At 31.1% G+C, this 21,735-nt stretch overlaps 1 protein-coding gene across 1 annotated transcript in view; it reads right to left on the bottom strand.

Moving 5' to 3' along the window:
• Positions 1-21,735, bottom strand: part of LOTGIDRAFT_61540 (hypothetical protein) — a gene marked incomplete at both ends in the record, with an annotated part of 60,472 nt that overhangs the window by 568 nt on the left and 38,169 nt on the right. The window contains 5 exons of the mRNA XM_009050744.1: positions 228-296; positions 1,824-1,881; positions 2,663-2,722; positions 3,289-3,363; positions 13,698-13,799. Of these exons, the coding sequence (XP_009048992.1) occupies positions 228-296; positions 1,824-1,881; positions 2,663-2,722; positions 3,289-3,363; positions 13,698-13,799 (364 nt within the window). The remainder of the gene's footprint in view (positions 1-227; positions 297-1,823; positions 1,882-2,662; positions 2,723-3,288; positions 3,364-13,697; positions 13,800-21,735) is intronic.

Here is a 21,735-nt window from a genome sequence, read left to right as displayed (position 1 = left end):
TCGTACATACACATGTAATCACTTTTTTAGTTTGAGTTATGCTTACCTACACATGTAATCACTTCTTAAGCTTGAGTTTGGCTTATGAACACATGTAATCACTTTTTGACTTTGAGTTTGAGTTACGCTTATGTACACATATAATCGCTTTTTGATTTTGAGTTTGAGTTACGCTTATGTACACATGTTATCATAACTTAATACTGAATCAGAAAAAAAGAACTTACCAGCAACTTTCGTTCGCCCAACACAATAAGCTGTAGCAGCACGAGGTTTGTGAGTCACCAAAGCTAATTCTAAAACAGAAAAAGAAAATAATGATCTACAAGACTTTGGCAGATGGTCTACAAAAATAAATTCAATTTGAAAATAAAGAATTAGATGCTAGTCTTAGATACAATGACATCATTATCTAATAATCAGATCCCAAAATAGAAAAAATTCAACCCAAAATTCAGATTTGTAATAATAATAATTTTTGAATAATTTTTAATCAGATTCAAATTTTACAGAAGTTTCTGGACGGAAATCAAAGGGTTTTTATAGCTTTTTTCAATTGTTCTTTACTGGCTTTTTCTAGAACTCTTAAATTTTTATTAAACCTACTGCATTATCAAGCCGCAAAAATGTTAAAAATTGTCATAATTGAAAACACAAGAAGGCTGTGGCTCTGAGGTGACACTTTAAATTCAAGTTTATATTTGGGCAAAAAACCAGAATGTGTCCTCAATCTAATTCCAATTAAATATTTATTTAAATATAGTAGGAATATTCATAAGCCATTTCATTACAAGTGATGCATAATACACATTTATCACACAACAGTAATGTTCCCAGGTTCATAAAAACAATATGAACCCATAGCACAGGTTAATAATTATGCAAGGTCATGTATTCATGTAAACGAAACAAAGAAGTTCAAATTGAAGGTAAAGAGCAAGAAAGGGTTCCAAATAACGTAACTTTGATTAAATGTTTCAATTCAATTGTCACATTAAGGTGTTTATCTAGATCTTATTTTTTACATGCAAGGACATTTTGAAGAATAGTGCTAAAAGGTTGACCAAAAAAATTAAGTCTATATAGAAAATGTTAGGAAGTTAAAGAAATTATGCATTTATTCATAATTATGTGATAAATTAAATCTGGCATCTCATTTCATAAATATCACATTACATAAGCAGTTGTTTAAATCTCTATTTCTGAAATGTAACACCAAAATATTAGAAAAGAGGAAATTTTATTATCATTTTCTCTAATAGTTTTGTTGATATAAGCTTAATAATATTCCTTATCAAAACAAGTTATTTATTTATTAACTCTGTTTATCAAGGAATTAATATGACCTGTATATGACCTCCATATTAAATATCTCAGATAAGCCAAGTTTATCAATTAAATGATGATAAATTAGAACTATTTTGATAATCAGGAGGTTTCAGATTGTGGTAATAGTATTATTTGGTCATTCAATGAATTCATTATGAATGTTACATCTGATGGTCATTTTCCTTTATTAACCTTGTTTGTCATTTTCATTGATTTCTTCTATAAATAGAGATACAGGTTTCACTAGTAATTATTAGGTCCAAATGAGGGATGTTGATTTGGTTATATTTGCCAGTTATGTAACTTTATTATATATAATATGTTAGTAGAAATAACTAATTTAATAAACAATTTATATTATATAACATCTTTTATAAAAACAATATCTAAAAAAATCCCACTGTTTATCAAAAAACTGAAATTAGATATAGATCTCAAAGAAAATTTATCAATTTATTATAAATGTATAAAAGCTGACATAAAAAAGGGCATACCTCCAAAATAACCTCCTTGTTTACATTTATTGACTTCTTTCTCTTCATTATTATCATTCTAAAATAAATAAACAAAATAGATAAACTTTTAACAACATAACCTTGCATTAATGGAAACTAAGGACAAACTATTTAGCAATGTCAGGTTTTTCCATATCAGCCCCCCTTACCTGCATCATTGACAGTAGGAAACCGAGTTGAAAAATCAGAAGGTATTATCTCGAACTATGCTGGGATTGAACCGTAGACCTTCAGGTTAGTATAAAATGAAATGAATGGAGTTTAACCTCCTACCTTTCTGCACCATGTGGGCTGATGAAGAGGGGCAACGCCATGCAGGGTGCAATGAGGGAAATTTTGCTAAGACAGTGGCATTAGCCTGCTCTTTTTCGATTTCCAACTGTCGAGGGATCTTTAACGTGCCTGTAGCACACGGGGCCTCGGTTTATTGTCCCATCCGAACGACTAGACACTTTTTCCATGTCAGCCCCTCTTACCTGCATCACTGACAGGGGGAAACCAGGTTGAAAAATCCGAAGGTATTATCTAGACCTATGTCGGGATTGAACCCCGGACCTTCAGGTTAGCGAGCAAGTGTCTAACTCATTGAGCCACCGTAGCTTCCTCATGATTGAAGAAGAAATATTGGTTAATTCAAATCATAAACTTTTAGTATAACGAGTTCAAGGTAATATTTAAAGTAATCTACAATATGCGGTGTATCTATCAACTAACAGGTGGTTTAAATCAACTAGGTAGGTCTGATAAACTCTCCATAATTCATTATGAATATCAGTTCAGGTAAGTGCGATATGAATTCTTCAAACAATATTACTAACCTTAACAGTAAATCTAACTTCACCTTCTTGTAAGAAATACATACAATCTGCTTCATCTCCCTGCAATACAAATACAGGTATATCAATTAGAAGTTCAAGCATTTTTAAACGTACGGAAGAATTTTAAAAAAAATTTGTTGACAATATGAATTCCGTTAAAAAACATATCAGTTACTTAAAATACGAACAATCAAATAAAAAAATGTATACTTATACAACTGACTTTTATTATTGTCTTATTGTTAGAAAGATATCCTAGAATCTGATCTCTGGGTCACTGACACTCTCAGTAATCTGACAATGTTTTATGATCCCAATTTATGTCGGATTATACAGAGTATATTGTATCAATTTGGAAGCTTGGAAGCTTGTATGGTGTCATTTGCTTGGTTACACTTAACATCCATGTATGAGCGAAAGTCTAGTGAACTTGAATCAGTCCAAACTTTTGCAATAGTGATGACATAAAATGCTTAGTTTTAGTGGAATTGCAGGAACCATATCTATATCAGTGTCCAAGATACAAATAAAAAAGTTCAGAAAACCTTGTCACAATTCTTAAGGTAATGGAAGTTCAGGGTAAAATGCCAAAGTGAGAAACCCACTTCGAATTCCAACAAACTTACCTGCCGAATTATAGCATCACCATCTTCAAATGTCTTAGTTTCTAAAGCATCAGCTACATTCATTCGCTCATATTCCTGGAAATAGAAAGATCAAATAATTATCATACAGAACCACATTAATCTGATATTCATTTCATACCATTGGACCTATTTTTTTTACCAAAATGGCGCCACAAGTTGGCAGTTGTTAGCTCAGTCAACAAGGGATCTCAATCCATCACTGATGTACGGTATGTATATAACACAGTTACTCATAGTTGTCCAAGAGGCCACTTCAGTACTCCCTATTGTGTTTGCTTGTATCACCAACATCATCTTCACAATGTTGAGCTATTACAAACTGTGTCTATTACCTTGACTACAATCTACAGTCACCATTCTTGTTTCTTTCAGACTCCCAAAATCTAATAGCTGCATTTACAAACTTCCGTGATACAAGAAGGGTGGTTATTGCAGTCAAGGTATTAGACATTTTTCTACGGTTTGTAATGTACAATAATGTAATAAAAGTGAGCCATCAGATCCCTTCAAGTGGTCAACTGATAACTGATCACTGGTTGACCAAAAATTACAAAGTACTGCTAGACCTTAGACATTTTGGGACCAGATTATCCAGCTACTTTCAGAGAATTACAATTTATGAGCTTTTCCTTCAATAAACTGTAATGCATTTGAAAATTCTATTTTGATTAAATGTGAAGAAACAGACAAAATTTAAATTAAAACATTCAAAGTGAACAGAGATTCGATTCCAGTGTGGTTCCTATCTTGTCTGAGAATCACTTTATTTCTATTTCATCTTTATTTTATACTGAATATATTCCTTTCTAGACAGTTTCAATCAATAATTTGAAATATCAACAAATTTTCACAGTACACATGAGCGATTATATTGTGTTTAACCAAGAACATGACGAGATTAATGACGTCATATTCTTACTAGATACTTCAGGCGATTCAGTCTAATTAAACTTTTCGTTTCAATTTTTATTAGCTTTTTTTTTTTTAAATTTAGCTACTTCAGTTAGGGTCTTAAGACGGGTCTCTTGATGATACCACAAGCCAATCAAATTTCTGCCCTCTCCAACGGTAGGATTTTGTGACATGAACAAAAGATGTCTTCTGTGTCTAATGCTTCTCAGAATACACCTTTTGTTTGCGTCACTGCATTGGTGGTATAAAAGTTCATTAGCTGTTTGTATAGCACTGTAGTGCCAATATATTTTTGGGATTTTAAGGGAATGTACAGAAGTTTTCTAATATTTTTTATGTGTATTTCAGAGAACACTGATAGCATCAATTTGCACCATTCCAATTTCCTATCAGAAGTCTGTAGTTCCTACAATTAGTGACATCAAACAATTAATCTTAAAGTTGAATTGCAGGAACCACAGATGTCTGATTGAAAATTGAAATGGTGCAAATTGATGCTACCAGTGTCCCCGATTCACATAAAAAATGTAGAAAATCTCTTTGCAATCCCTTTAAAATGAGGTTAGGATCATAAGTACTTGAAATTTTTAACCTGAATGGACTGAAGTCTGACTCATTCTCTTTATTAATATGATCATACTAAATGTAGACTATGATTAAATGATAGAAAATAAATCATCATAATAAGAGCTACTGTCACAGTGAGAGCTAGACAAGACACACCAGTCTGATTAATGGTCAATTATGATGGATAATGATTTTATTTAATCTTCATAATAGTCATTTTTAATTCTTTTATGGTAATATGACATATAATTACTATATTTCATATTCAATTATGACATCACATTATGGAACATCAATTTGGACATTGGCATTGGTTTCCTATTTTGGAGGTTGATTTGTGTCTTCAATTCATGTTAATAGTCTTCAAACTGCATGGAAATTGCATTATTCATTCAAAAATACCTGCAACTAGGAAGTCACTTAGCCTATTTCAATCCAGTATCTATTAGACATATGGTAGAGTCTCAGGAAAAGACAACTCGTCTTTTTAACTTTCAAACGTAGATAATTCTGGACAAACATCGATTTAAAGTCTCAAATTTTTACTAATTAGCTTAGCTTAAAACAAATTTCTGTGTGATACTCTGCAACTGAGATTGTCAACAGAGCATATCTATTCGTGAGTTTTGGAGACTGACTTATCTTTTCTTTATTTAAAGTTCAAACAATTTGTCACATAAACATTCACAATTACCGGTACTATAAGTTTTGATGTAGTGGATACTAATAGAATGTAGCCAACATGGATGTTAAATGATTTATCAGTTGTATGTTTAATAAGGCATAAATCAAATTAAATCAAGGGAGACAATCAATAGTAAATACAAACAGCGCTATAAATGTATCGTACTTCACTGTTATCCTTGACTTGATTGGTTAATGTGTTAATTGGTCTCTCTAGAATACATGTAACACTATAACTGATTGCAGTAGGAATTGTTTTTCTTAAAGGGATTGTAAAGAGGTTTTCTAAACATTGTGTAGCGGGGACACTGATAGCATCAATTTGTACCATTCCAATTTTCAATCAGATGTCTAATTTTTTTGCAATTCCCCTTACAAAAAATTTTTTTTAACGTCAATTTTGCAAATGCCCTTCAATATTATAAGCAGCGTTTTCAATAGTGATATAATCACAGACATTTGATCGAAAATTGGAATGATGCAAATAAGAAAATTAAATGGCCACCATATGCATACTGTAAAAAGTTTACACAAGCTCTTACAATCCCTTTAATTTGGCTGCCATGTTTGATTACAGATTTAAAAGTCTGCCTTTTATAATAGAGTTAATTAACCAAGTTAATTTTTATAGATTTTACACAAATTAACAAATCTTTTTTACCATTTTACAAGGAACTTTCTGACTTACAGCACCCTGCGTTTATTACTACCTAATTACATTCAATGATAACTGAGCGTTGTCAATCAATGTCAATTGCTACATTGTTATTTATTGACTAAAATCAAAGGAAATGTCAAACTAATGACCGTTTCAGCTTGTTTCCAATTTTCCAACAAAAAAACAAATTTTATGTCATGAATTTCTAAGCTAGACATTATCTAAACTGATCTTTAAACGGATTGTAAAGAAGTTTTCTTAATTTTTTATGTGTACTGGGAACGCTGATATCATCAATTTGCACCATTCCAATTTTCAATCAGACGTCTATAATTCCTGCAATTCCACTCAAACTAAGTGTTTGATGACGTCATTGAAAGTCATTACGTTATAAAGCATTTTTTTCCGCATAAAACCTTAAGTAAACCTTTTGAATAGTTTGGTTTTAGCTTGAATAAGCACAGAAAAGGAAAAGAAACACAATATTTTTTTTGTGACAAAAATTATGAAAAAAACTAGAGTCAAACTGAATATTCTGAGAAAAACTAGAGTCAAACTGAAAATTCTGAGAAAAACTACTGAGAAAAACTATATAGAGTCAAACTTAAAATTCTGCGAAAAACTATATAGAGTCAAACTGAAAATTCTGAGAAAATCTAGAGTGAAACTGAAAATTCTGAGAAAAACTATATAGAGTCAAACTGAAAATTCTGAGAAAATCTAGAGTGAAACTGAAAATTTTGAGGAAAACTAGAGTCAAACTGAAAATTCTGAGAAAAACTAGAGTCAAACTGAAAATTCTGAGAAAAACTAGAGTCAAACTGAAAATTCTGAGAAAAACTAGAGAATTCTGAGAAAAACTAGAGTCAAACTGAAAATTCTGTGAAAAACTAGAGAATTCTGAGAAAAACTAGAGTCAGACTGAAAATTCTGGGAAAAAAACTTTCAATTTTTGAATACAATTTTACTGTAAAAAATTACAAAACTGAAAAAAAAAAAATGTGAAAAGTTATAAAAATGGAATAATTTAATGATCTGTATGGAAACTTGACATCATATATATCATCAATTCAAGAATTTTCATTTTAAAATAAAAAAAAATTAATAATAGTTATAATATTGGTTATTAAATACAAGCAGTTGCAATGTTTTTTTCCCTTCCCTTTCCAAATGAAATAATAATTCCCAGGAGTTGTATGGAATCAAGATGATTTGGTTTCCATGTCAACAGTAATGCCATGTAAATTGGTTATTACAAATGTCTGTTTCGGAGTGTTTGATATGATAATGTTATTGTTATCTTTGACAACTGTTGTACATGTTATAATCTTGTATTACTAGAAGAAATCTCTACAGCTTAGACTCTTTTCGTACTAGAAAACGCTTCACATTTTTAAAAAACTACTATTGAAGTGGAAGCAGACATCTAAAGAAAACATTTTTATCTGCAAAAAATTAATTTTTTTTTAGATAAATATTTCAGATATGTCTCCAAAATGACCTAATTCAAATCTATTCAAAAATCACTAACTTTTTTAACATCTCACAAGATTTAAGTGATTGTGAAGAGATTTTCTAAAAATCTTATTTAGATGTATCTGGGACACTGATAGCATCGATTTGCAGCATTCAAATTTTTAATCAGACGTCTGGTTTTTTTTTTTTGCAATTCCACTAACACTAAGTGTTTGATGACATCACTAATCGCAAACATCCCTTATATCATCTAAATATATTTTGCAATAGTGAGGTGAACGAACGCTTAGTTTTAATGGAATTTCAAGAACCACAGACGTCTGTTTGAAAATTGGAATGGTGCAAATTAATGATATCAATGTCCCTGATAAACCTTTTTACAATCCCTTTAAAGATGGGTTCCCTTATTTTCTTTTATGAAAGTGCTAATTATTATATGAATAGAGGGTGTTCTAATGACTTGGAAAAATACCAGTTTGTCTCACATGTACATAATTAATTCACAATTAGCTAAATTAGAAGAGAATTACCAGCAGAATTCCAATGAGTGACCGATCAAGAAAGGTCAAAAAGTCTTTTTTGTTTATCCAGACTGTACACACAAGGACATTTTTGATTGGTTAAAACTCTCAATTATATGCAATAAGATGTGATTAAGAATACATGATAATTCATTAGAAACACTAATTAATCAAATAGATTGCTTAATTTGACAGTGACACCAACAAAATAAGGTTAACCATCTTTAACTCTATTCAAACTATATTCACTTTTCCACATCCCCCAAGCTTCATAATAATAATAAGCAGGATAAGCAAGAAATAAATATGAAAAAACCATATCCTCTCTTAAAATAAAACTTGAGATACAGCTCTTGAGAAATTCATTCAATCTTCATTCATTTCATCTCTCATGTATATAATCCATCATGGTGACATTATAAAAAGACATTAGTAGCTGTTAAATAAATTGTTATTATCAGAGTAAAAACACACATGATAAATCTTCATAACTCTTCGTTAAGACAGAAGAATTCATAAATTAAGGATAAATATATTTTGTATGGTAAAGTGTAAAGATTAATAGCAGTTCATAAACTCTCCTGTCAGACGAGTGTTCAGTTCTTTAACCTTAGTCCAAACCAATATATTTTCTTGTTTTAAAAAACAAAACAAAAAATTTGTAAAAGCAGCAGTAAATGAAATGAATGGAGCTTTATGTCCTACTTTTTTGCACCATGTGGACCAATTTAATGAAGATGGGCAACGCCATGCAGGGTGCAATGAGGGAAATTTTGCCAGGACAGTCGGCATTAGCCTGCTCTTTTTCGATTTCCAACTGTCGAGGGATCTTTAACGTGCACAGCCTGTAGCACACAGGGCCTCAGTTTATTGTTCCATCTGAAGGACTATGTTAGCCCATCTTACCTACATCACTGACAGGGGAATCAGGTTGAAAAATATGAAGGTATTATCTCGATAAAGGCAGGAGCTAAAAAAAGGCTAATTTTGAGTCGGACAGAAGTGAAAAAAAAGCTAGGATTAACCTGGATTTTCCTAATTTCTCAGTATTAATTTAATCAATTGATTAATAATGAGAGTTTCTGAAGATGGTTTGTTTTTTTTTTTTTTGTTGGGAATGAAGGTAGCTTTTAACCAACGGAACTAATTTTCTGTTGTCTGAAATATTGAGGTAGGAGGTTTTGTAAGACAGGAAAATATATTGATCTGGTCTAAAATTTTAAACAGTTGAATTAATGTGAACAACCTTTAAAAGAATATCATTCATCAAGGGAGAATCCGTCTTTAGAATATTTCAAAATGGACGATTAACATTTATTCATTGTTGTAGTTTTTTTAGAACAATTTATTTTTATTTTTATCACTATAACAGTTTTAATCAGCAATAAATCGTAAGAATTCAAATTTGTACTACAAATAACATGAATTAATGCTGAATTTGTAAAATTTTAACCTGTCAATTTTGGCTTTGATATCTCATCATTTTTCTGATTCTCAACTCAATATCTGAGCGAAATACAATTTAAAATGTATTTAAGCTTAAGCATGGAGCACATGAGTGAGTTTTGTTGCTGACACTAATCTTCATTAAAATCTTCCTTGTGCCTGCCCCCCTCTTTAGCAACAAGATTATCGCCTTCTTTTCAGATTTTTGAACATCAAGCATGTTGGATTCTAGTTGGCAATTTTTGTCTCATTGATTCTTTTCTTCGTGTGCCTGACTCCATAGAGTGTCATCATCAATTCAGTCATTCCAATGCACATAGAAAATTTAGAAAAAAATTTAATACAATTTTTTTTTTCTAATGTTAAACTTAAAGAGACAGGCATTTTGGGAGGTCGATTTTAGTTTTGAATATATTTAAATAGTTTTCAGAAGAACTAGAAATGTACAAATAATTCCTTTAAAAATTCTTCAAACTATGAATTTTACCCACTATTTCTGTATAAGTCGTTTCTATATATCACAGATTATCTTAAATTGACGAGTTGTCATTTTTCCCGTTTCTGAGAATAAAGTATGATTGGTGAAACAAAATGGTGCATCTGTCCCTGTAATGAATTTATGTACAATTAAAACAATTGTTATCTTTTTTTTTAAAATGGTGAATTCTCCCCCCCCCCCTTTTTTTAAAATAAATTTGTGCAATGATCATTCCATGATCCATTAGGTTTTGACACCCAAAAACAATTTCATACATGTATGCCTATACAAGCAATACATTAAAAGAAACCAAGCTCAAGGGTGCACAACTATATTACTTTAAGGATGAGATATTTCAAATTTAATCAAATAAAACATTGAAATACAAACACTAGATAAACCAGGCTTGAATATTGATCTCTATGGAATTGAAATAAATTTGTAAAATATTCCTTGAAAAATCTCCAACGACTGGAAGCTTTCAACGGGGGTGGAATCTATTTCACTCTAAATGTCATTAACACATGGCAAATTGAGCAAACAAAATGGTGGAATAGAAGAAAAGGTTGTAGAAGCCATCACGAGAGATTTCGTCCAATTTCTATAATGTCCTCAAGCCAAACAAACAAATTACCCTGATGTTATTTGGGTTTCTTCATTAAAATGACAATTTTCTTCTCTAATTGATCTTATATTTCATTATCTTCTCCTTATTGACCAAGGCGGTACAGCGTGGCGTAGACTGCTTAGAGCTAACAACAACCAGACCTAGAATTATTCCTTTTAAATCCAAAAACCTCTGACATTACAAATTATTAAACCTTCAACTTAAGTGGCTGTCACACCATAGCCATCACCAGTTGCATCATGGTAGTGAATAAGAATAGCGATCATAAGAGCGATCATAAGTTTGCAACACATCTCTCAAACAACTGAGTTGTGAGTTGCCCTCAGAACTCATGATCACTTTCATTATTTGCAACCATTTTTGGACCTTCAACATCAGAATTTATAAAGCCTTTGCCCTTCAACATTAGAATTTATAAAGCCTTTGCCCTTCAACATTAGAATTTATAAAGCCTTTGCCCTTCAACATTAGAATTTAAAAAGCCTTTTAACTTCAACATCAGAATTTATAAAGCCTTTGCCTTTCAACATCAGAATTTATAAAGCCTTTGCCCTTTAACATTAGAATTTAAAAAGCCTTTGCCCTTCAACATTAGAATTTATAAAGCCTTTGCCCTTTAACATTAGAATTTATAAAGCCTTTGCCCTTTAACATTAGAATTTAAAAAGCCTTTGCCCTTCAACATCAGAATTTATAAAGCCTTTGCCCTTCAACATTAGAATTTATAAAGCCTTTGCCCTTCAACATTAGAATTTATAAAGCCTTAGACCTTCAACATTTAAATTTATAAAGCATAGATTTCCAACACTACAATAAAATGTGATTTCTTTCAACCACTTGTATGACAAGGAAGAAAATACTAGCCATAGTGGTCAAATGGAATGTTCTGTACTGAAAATTAGACTGTATAATCACATTTTACCAAAAGTTTTGGGGAGGTATGCAGTTGCAATTCTTCAGTAACAGCAATGATGTAAGTCAGAAGTTAGTAGTTTAATAGCTCAAACCAATGAAAAATCTGACAAAGTACAACAATTTCACCTGCCCAGAGAGAATGAAATGGTGAAGAAGCAATTACTACACTTGGAATAATAATGATAATAGACATTGTAATATAATAGGATAGCAGCAGATCTGTAGTATAATTGGCAAGGTTGAAATGTCAAGACCTCCAGCTCCTAGTAATAACATGGTCACACTTCCAGGAACTATTTTAATGGTTCTTAATTATCATAATGACTGTAGACATGACAGCTGTGTCCTACACATCCAGACTTACACACCTTCAACTCTCTAGTTAAAGTGACAGATTCGCCATTTTGGGGACTTGAATTGGGTCTTGAATAAAGTCTTTAGAAGCACTAAAAATGTAAGAAAATCGTATAATTCCATCAAAAATACCTCAAAGAAAGAATTTCTTTTCCTATTGCTATATAGCAGAGTCTCAAGAAAAGATGATTCGTCTTTTTATCTTTCATATGCAGATAATTCTGGACAGACATGGACTTGAAGGCTTAAATTTTGAAGGATAACGTAAGATTGGTCAAGTTAAATTCGGTCACTTTAAATCTTTTTACAATGTTACAGCATAATAAACAATTGATAAAGTGCATGGTTTGTTCTTACGGTGAGATGCTGCTCTTGAACTTATTTGTGCTTCCATTGAAATTAGAGTTAAAAAAATTTTTTTTTCTAAAATCATTATAATCTAACAAGTTTTCTACTGTAGTTCCATTCAATCCACTATTTTCAACCAACCAAATGTAGAGCATTATGACATCCTCTTTGGATTTCGCAATCCCATAATTCATGTCATCAGAACTAAGTAATAAATTTTACAAAATGTCTGCTCACCATCTTCTGGTTATCAAATGTATTCTACAGAAACATTACAATATTCCTGATGTCTAGGGAAATGTCTAGTAGACATGATGTTGAATACAACATACAAGATAATCTCAAACCTCTACCAGACTTGTCTCATCATGTTAATTATGGTGTCAAATTGAAGCAAGGAAGATATCCTCAGGCTGTAGTTACCAACTAATCTTAAATGTCTCATTATCAAACTGTGTATTATAAATACATCTAGGTCAAACATGGCTAAACAGCAGTTTATAAAAAGAGAAGTGGATCAAGGCTGGAACTGCGTTTACTTCCGCATTCTGACCATATGCAATAAAATTGAGAAATGAAATGAATGGAGTTTTTCTTTTATTTTTTTCCCCCACATAAATGTAAGTGTAAATGAAGATGAACAGCACCATGCAATATGGAATGATGGCCCCCTCTGTCCTGTATCATAGACATAGAAACTGGATTGATCAGGTCATGTATATCAAAGGTCAGCGCCCAAGAGTCTAACTTAATCAGTCAAAGGGGCTCCCAAAAAGAAAATTGGGAGGGAGATTTGTGTTTATAAATAAGCGAAATGAGCAGAAAAACTGCTGCTCTGCTGTATATTCTTGCTTAGATTGGTTATTAGACTTACTGTGGGTAAGTTGTGTGCTGAAGGGAACCTGTATGTGGAAGAGATTACTGCTAGTTAACAAGGACAGTGGACAAATATAACTTTGACATAAGTTTGAAATTCGATATTCCATAATTGAAATTATAAATTCCTAGTGACGATGATCGATTATTTCGATTCTTTCAGCATATACTAGTACCAGTATCAGGTGTGTTTTCTATCTTCACTCAATCACAACTGAAAGTCTACAACAATTGCGTTGATAGTCTGCGTTTGATTATGCAGATTAAGGCTAAATTATGTAGATTAAGACTAAAATATGCAGATTAAGGCTAAAAAAACATGAATGGAGGCATAAAATACACAATTTTCTCTGATTTTTTTTGAAAAGAGAAAGTTGATTAAAACTTATTATTAAAGCTTATATATTATACAGAATACTTACATTCAGTGATTTGAGCATTGGAACATTTTATAACTGTTTGAACAAGATCTAGATATTTCAAGTTTTCACTGCCAATATGTATAATATTATACAGAATACTTACGTTCAGTGATTTGAGCATTGGAACATTTTCTAACAAAGTTTCGTACATCTTTCTTCTGAGGAAAGCTGATTTTAATACAATACGACGAAATGTTTTTCTATCCTGAAAAATATCAAAAATACAAACATTGAGATTTTAAAGAAAAATAGATCCATTGTTTAATTTAAATACCTCAAAATAAGAATGTTTTCTTATTTCTTTTTCTTTCACTAGTTTATCTCTGCCTGAAAATTACGGTACACTAACATTGTTGGTCTTGTTAATATGGTGTTGATTATCCAGTCACTTATAACTTGTTCTACAGAGTCTTACAAAAGGTGGTTTGACAATCTAATGTTCAAACACATATAATTATGGATACACATGTCTTAAAAAGGCTAAAATTTTGATGGTGAACACTATCATTTTAATTAGTTTTAAAACGAACAATTTCAGTTTCTAAGACCAAGGTACAAAAATTTCAGAGATATTTAGTGATTATATTGTAGAGAATACTCATGCGTGATGTATCTTTAGTCACAATATTTATAGTAGTCTGGGGAAATGAATGAATTAGTGAGAATTCAATTTATTCATTGACCAACATTCAGCATGACTACCATAAATAAATATCAGTCAATAACCCTGTTTACGTTACAAAAATTATCCGTTCTGAGAACAGTATCGAGAACGGAACAGATTACTGGTGTAAACAGTCTTGAAAGGGTTCTGAGAACAGTTCCAATTTGAGACTACTGTGGTTTCTGAACAGTTCTCAGAATGAAACAGTTAAAATTTCGTAGTGTATCCGTTCAGAGAACAGTTCTTACATATTCATTTTGACCCCTTGACATTTTCTGCAATTTTTTTTAGCATTTGTAATGTATTTGCCTTCCTATGGGTAATATGAACGTCTATAATTAGCTCTTTCATGAAGAGTTCCATTAAAATGTGTTTGATCGTTGACACTTAATATTGTTATAATCTAAGTGTTCTAGGAAAGTGTAGTAAGTGTAAACGGTAAAAATTTTGTAATTTTATCACGTCCAGGTATAGACTGAGAATGGAAAGCTTCGTAGTGATCTAATGTAAACAGGGATAATGTTTTAAAATACAGTCAAAAAGTCAAAGAGATCATTATTTCAGGAGAAAATGCTTTCAAGAACCATCTTTTACAATATTTTTCTCCATTTTATTGCATTTAAAAATACAAATATTGCAACACAGTCAATTTGATCAAAATAAAGATTACAATTTCATTTTTTTCCTTTCTGACATTTTACAGGTTTTCTATGTCCTTATTTTTAACCAATTAAAGCATGTAATGTAGAGAACTTGATAACAATCTGAGATCAGATAGCAAACTTAAAGAAACTGTCATATTTCTCCACTTTGAGTTTCAGGATTTCCTAATTTCCAAAAAACTTAATGACTGTTTCTAATGGTCCTAAGAATTCCTGGTTCAGTTGCAAAAATTCCTGGAATTATTTAGAAAGCCATAGCACTGACCACTGTAGTATTGTCATGAAATTGCAATTTCTTAAAAGGATACTACCTCTTAGAATGAACATATAAGTCTTAAACTTGGTCAATAAGTATATATGCATCAGTTGAACTTACCAGGTGTCATGACTATAGAATAGAATCTCTATATAAGACAATATATCCAATAAACTAAGTAATTATTGAAAAAAAGCTTCTATGCATGTATCAAAAATTACTAGGTTTAATGAATTATTACTTAGTTTTATTTATCTGATTATAGAGGTATTCTGTTTTGACACCAGGTAAATCAACTGATGAACAAAGACTCATTTTAACCAAGTTTAAAATTTAAATTTTTTCGTCATCCAAAGAGGTATCTAGAATACTTTTAGTAATTATCTGTTGGTTAACATTTCGGCTAATTGCCTTCGTCAGAAACACTTCAGTAGCTTATATGATCACATTTTTCCGTCTTACCTTTACATAAAGTTTAGAATCATGATCTGAAGAAGGAAATTAACCGAAACATTAACCAACAGGACAATAGTATATACTTTTTATTGTATTCCCCTTTTATGGGAATTTGTGATGCAATTTGAATTTCTTGTCAAAGAATAGTCTATAAATATTTCTGGGCTTGATCAATCAAAGCAACAGACATGTAATTGAATCAGATGATTGCAGATAATGCTACTTTACAAATCAATAATATCAATTATTAAAGATAATCAATGTACATACTTTGTATAATTACAGACTACTGGTACTCTACTACTAGTTGATTAATTAGTATAGTCAATGTAATAGTACTAATCTAACCCTATCACTAGCAGTTCATAGTAATACTAATTTCTTGACAGATGGTTCTTAGAGAATGAGATGTAGATTAAAGGGATTGTAAAGAGGTTTTCTGAACTTTTTATGTAAATCAGAGGCATTGATTTGTACCAATCCTAATTTCAGTCCAACGTCCATGGTTCTTGAAATTCCACTAAAAACTAACATGCTTTGTATTTATACTCAAATTGCAAGAACCACAGATGTCTTACTAAAAATTTGAATGACCAGTGCAAATCAATGCTAAAACAATGTCACATAAAAAGTGTAGATCTATAACCTTTGTACAATCTGCTTAACCTAAATATTACAGAGTTTGTTCTATGAATAATGACAAATCATCATCCAGCAGAATAATCATTAAACAGCAGACTGATCATTATTCAGCAGACTGATCATCAACTGATCACCATACAGCAGACTGAGATCATCATCCAGCAGACTGACCATCATCATACAGACTGATCATTATCATACAGACTGATCATTATCATCCAGACAGATCATCATCCAGCGGACTGATCTCATTATCATACAGACAGATCATTATCATCCAGACAGATCATCATCCAGCAGACTGATCACCATACTGCAGACTGAGATCATCATCCAGCAGACTGACCATCATCCAGCAGACTGATCATTATCATCCAGACAGATCATCATCCAGCAGACTGATCATCATCCAGCAGACTGATCATTATCATACAGACTGATCATTATCATACAGACTGATCATTATCATCCAGACAGACCAGCAGACTGATCACCTTCCAGCAGAATGATCATCAACATTATGCTGCACAAAGATTATTTAATGAATCATTACAAGAATTTCACTGACAGTGTGCTGGATTGACCAAGTTTTTGTTCAAAACTTTTGATATAGGAAGAAATCCTAATTGAATTCTTGTAATTTAACAAATTTCAAAGCACGTTCTGGATTTATCATTCTTCTGTAAATTGTCCTTCATAAACACTTTTCTGCAACATATTATAAATCTTCATCTTATTTGATTAAAAGATGGTTGTTTTCTGGCAATAAATCAACTAAAATAAATGTACATCATTCTAAGTTATCTATAGATTTCTTACACAGTTATGAGAGTAAATGATTTAAAAATTATAGAAGGTACAAGTCAGGGATGTTGATTTTGGTCTAAATTACCTGACCAGTCCAATTGTTACTCCAAAATATTTACCAGCGATTAGTGGTTTTAAATCATAAATATATTTAATTATAACTGAAATATCTTCTGTCATTATAGCTTAGTAATTTAAATAATTTGAAAAAAAAAAATTGTGGTTACAGATCTATATAAATTTAATCATTATTATATTCCTGATGACGGTGTGAGAACCATATTGAAACGTTGAAGTAATAAATATTCTAGAAGTATCTAACCATAAATTGTCTTATTTATTTAATGAAAATGTTTAATGAAAATGTTTCATTCATTAACTGTTTAATAAAATGTTTTATTCATTAATTAAACATATAATTAATTAATATTAAATATTTCATATAACAGCCAACTGACATGTGTTACAATTTTAACTGAGCACTGTGTAATAAATTGTACTAAATTTTAATGCAAATGTTTAATGAAAATGTTTCATTCATAAACTGTTTAATATTAATTCATTACCATTAATAAATTCAACTTCATGTTCTAACAAATTTAACTGATGTTTAATTACTGATAACTCTTTAAGAATTAATAATTATCTTATGTAATTAATTTAACTAATTATTTTTAAGATATTTATAAGTGGAATAAATTTGAATTTTTAAAGGGATCGTCAAGAGGTTTTCTCAAAATTTTATGTGTATCAGGGACACTGATAGCATCAATTTACACCGTTCCAATTTTCAATCAGACGTCTGTGGTTCCTGCAATTCCACTAAAACTAAGTGTTTGATGACATTACTAATTGCAAATCACGACAGTGAAAATTCTTAGGTTTTAGTAAAATTGCAGGAACCACAGACAACTGATTGAAAATTGGAACGGTGCAAATTGATGCTATCAGTATCCCCTATGTGTGTAAAATATTTAGAAAACCTCTGTACATTGACTTTAACTGTGTAAAATTGCCAACCTGTCTGTCTAGCAGTGGTAACAGATGTGACATGTAATGTTAACTGGTACAAAATATTCAATATAATGATCAAAATATTTCAAAACTGTAAAATTCATAAGTAAAATATAACAGAAATGGATTATGGATAAAGAAACATATAAGCTTGTATATATGCCCATTACAACAATCAAATAGTTCTAGAATTACATCTTGTCTATCTACAATAATAAGAATAGTTTTTTGAAAATTGATGTAGTCTAGTTTCCTAGGTTGACCTATAAGCTTGCATGACACCAGAATGATGAATTCTGACTGGTGTTTTTAACATTGCAATTATATATTTTTTTCTTATTTACTTTTAAACATTTCCAAGAAGAGAATGTTTTACGTCCTACTTTTCTGTACCATGTGGGCTAATGAAGGCTGCAGTGAGGGAAATTTTACCAGGACAGCGGCATTAGCCTGCTCTTTTTACGATTTCCAACTGTCGAGGGATCTTTAATATGCACAGCCTGTGGCACACGGGCCTCTGTTTATTGTCCTATCCAAACGGCTAGACGCTTTTTCCATGACAGCCCCTCTTACCTGCTTCACTGACAGGGGGAAACTGGGTTGAAAAATCCGAAGGTATTATCTCGACCTATGCAGGATTGAACCCTGAACCGAATTCTTAAATATCTCAAAGAAAGTCAGATACTTGTAAGATAAAAATTAATTCTATTATGAAGACCATGCTGCAGAAATATGGCCAATAAAATGTTTCAAGAAATAACTGATCAAATTAATTGATGGATTGTTATTTTATCAACTGGTATTGTTGAAAGTTGTACAGTCAATGGTTTAATGAAATAGATTAACTGTGTATCCACTGAGAATTGTAAAGTATTGCTGGCTTCATTGCCGAAACGACACTGAGTTCAACTGATTTCCGAATGACTTTTAGCCTTGATCACAAAGTACATTTTAGACCGCTCATGATGTACAAGACTACTGTTTAGACCAGTAAGACATGCAATCTAGACTGGAAAGACCAGTATGCCCCCTATTGACGAACAAGAAAAAGCTGACCGTTGTGTTTCCATTGAGTAAAATGAAAGCCGGCTTTAAACTAGCTTTCATATGGCCCCCTGAACGCAAACGAGAGGTTTATGGTTCTTGAACCGTTACGGTTCGGCAATTTGCCCCGTGGAAACACATGAAAGCTAGATTAAAGTCAGCTTTTTCTCTCAGTGGAAACAGCTATTGTTCACTTTCATACTAGCAGTTATAATTCATTCTAGAAACCTATCTATCATATTTCTTAATTAAACTTGCTAGATAATAGAAAACACTGCACAATCACAATAATAATAATCAAGGTTGTCTATTCTGGCTGGATAAGTCAAATTTAATTACCAGTATTGAAAGTTGGTATAAATATCGACTTTATTGCAACAAAAAATTTAAGGGACATTCCTCTTTGTTTGTAGGTAGAAAAAATTTGTTGCTCAAATTTGTGAAAACTACACATTAAAATCTTAAGAAATGTGTTGTTTAATATATCTGAAAGTTTAAGCTATAAAAAACCAGCCATGAATTTTTTTAACGTAAACTAAGCAGGTTTCAAAATTTCTTAGTTTAATGAATTATCACTTAGTTTTATTAGATTATAGAGAGATTCTGTTGACACCAGGTAAGTCCACTGATGAACAAAGACTCAAGATGGCCAAGTTTAAAATTTCAATTTTTTGGTCATCCTAAGAGATATAAGAATTTTTTTTAACATAAAACTTGAGTAATCTTCATTACTCAAAGCTTTCTAAAACAAGATTTTTCAAAATTATGCAACAACATCTTAAAGTTGCACTAAGACACAAGCTATTCATTAAACAACTGTAATATAACAGCAATTTAATATTTTCACAGCTGGTGAGACTATAACTTAATTCTGCAAATAATAACTCTGCACTAACAAAAACTGAATAATTGCACTGATTATTCTCAAATGTGTAGGTCTAACAGGAAATGCAGATTTAAGTATATGGTTACAATTTCAACATTGCAAAATGAGAGAATTTCTTCTTATTTTTGGTCTAGAAATATCTACTTTGTATCTTAAAGATGGGTTCCCTTATATTCATTTATGAAAATGAAAAGGCTAATACTTATATTCATGAATAGAAAGTAGAGGTGTTCTAATGACTTGGAAAAATACCAGTTTGTCTCACATATCCATAATTAATTCATAATTAGCTAAATTAGAAGAGAATTACCAACAAGTGACAGATTGAGAAAGGTCAAAAAGTCTTTTTTGTTTATCCAGACTGTACATTCATGGACATATGTGAATGGTTAAAATTATATGCAATAAGATAATAATATGATTAAGAATACACAGTAATTCATTAGAAACACCAATTAATCAAATAGTTTGCTTAATTTGACACTAAAAAAATAAGGAAAGCCATCTTTAAAGTCAAAAATTTGTATCTAAGGTCGTTTACAATTTGATATACAAGTTGACAGAGCTCAAATTGTAAATGAAACCATTGTCATATTCCATTGTGAAAAGTGATTATGATAGTATCAGTTAGGAAATATTAATTGACTATAGAGCTTGTTGTATGCTGGCAAAACATGTTTTGGATACACAATCCTAGCCAGGACAGCTTTATTAAGAATAGAAGTTAACTTTTTGGACTTTGGGTATATGAGTAAGCAAGTCTTAGTAAATGCAGTGAAAAGCTTAAACAGTACAACATAGACCCTTTATTTGTAATTTATTGACTGCAACTCATGTGCTGCCAACACCATTCCAATTTTCAATCAGATGTCTGTGGTTCCTGTAATTCCACTTTAAACCTAAGAGTTTGATGACATCACTTATTGCAAAGGATCTTATGTGATAAAGCATATTTAGAGATATATATATGATGTTATCAAACACTCAGTCAAAGTGTAATTGCAGGAACCACAGACATCTGATTGAAAATTGACATGGTGCAAAAAAGAAAATAAAAAAAGATGGCTATGAAAGTCTTGAATGTTGTAGTGCATGATATAAAATCAAATTAAAATCAGAGTTAAAATTGATGTGTTTAAGTTAAAAAAAAATTTAAAAAATTCTTCACAACTTGAAATGTCAATCAGTAAGGTTAAATAAGTTGTGATCAATACAGACATTAATAAAAAAAACTTGAAGTCTCCATGGTTTTCACTCTTCTTGTAGTTCGATCAAATGTTTCAAAACATCACAAAATTCTAGTCCTAGTTTATTCTAGTTTTAGGGCATGGCTTGCCATTTTTCAGGGTTAATTTGGGTCTTGAATACATCTGAATATATAGCTTCAGAAGTAATAGAAATGTACGAAAATCGCATTATTCCTTCAAAAATACCTCAAGCCTTTTAATTTCTCTAATGTCCTTTCTAAAAAAATATAAGTCTGCATTTCAAACACAGATAATTCTAGACACACATGAATTTAAAGGTTCAAATTTCGATGGTGGGTTGTGATCACTATTACTGATTGGCTAAGTAAAAACAATTCCCTTTTCTTTCCAGACCAGTCTTTACAGATTTCAATTTATGATGAAAAATTTGATTAGTAATTCGTCTGACCAAAGTTCAGTTTTGGCTTATCAAGTTAAATTTTCATTTAAAATACAGAAAAAT

This window comes from Lottia gigantea, assembly GCF_000327385.1.
Source record: "Lottia gigantea unplaced genomic scaffold LOTGIsca_154, whole genome shotgun sequence".
In the NCBI taxonomy this organism is placed as follows: Eukaryota; Metazoa; Mollusca; class Gastropoda; family Lottiidae; genus Lottia; species Lottia gigantea.
The sequence above is the reverse complement of the archived record's forward strand: the minus strand, read 5'-3'. Positions and strand labels throughout refer to the sequence as shown.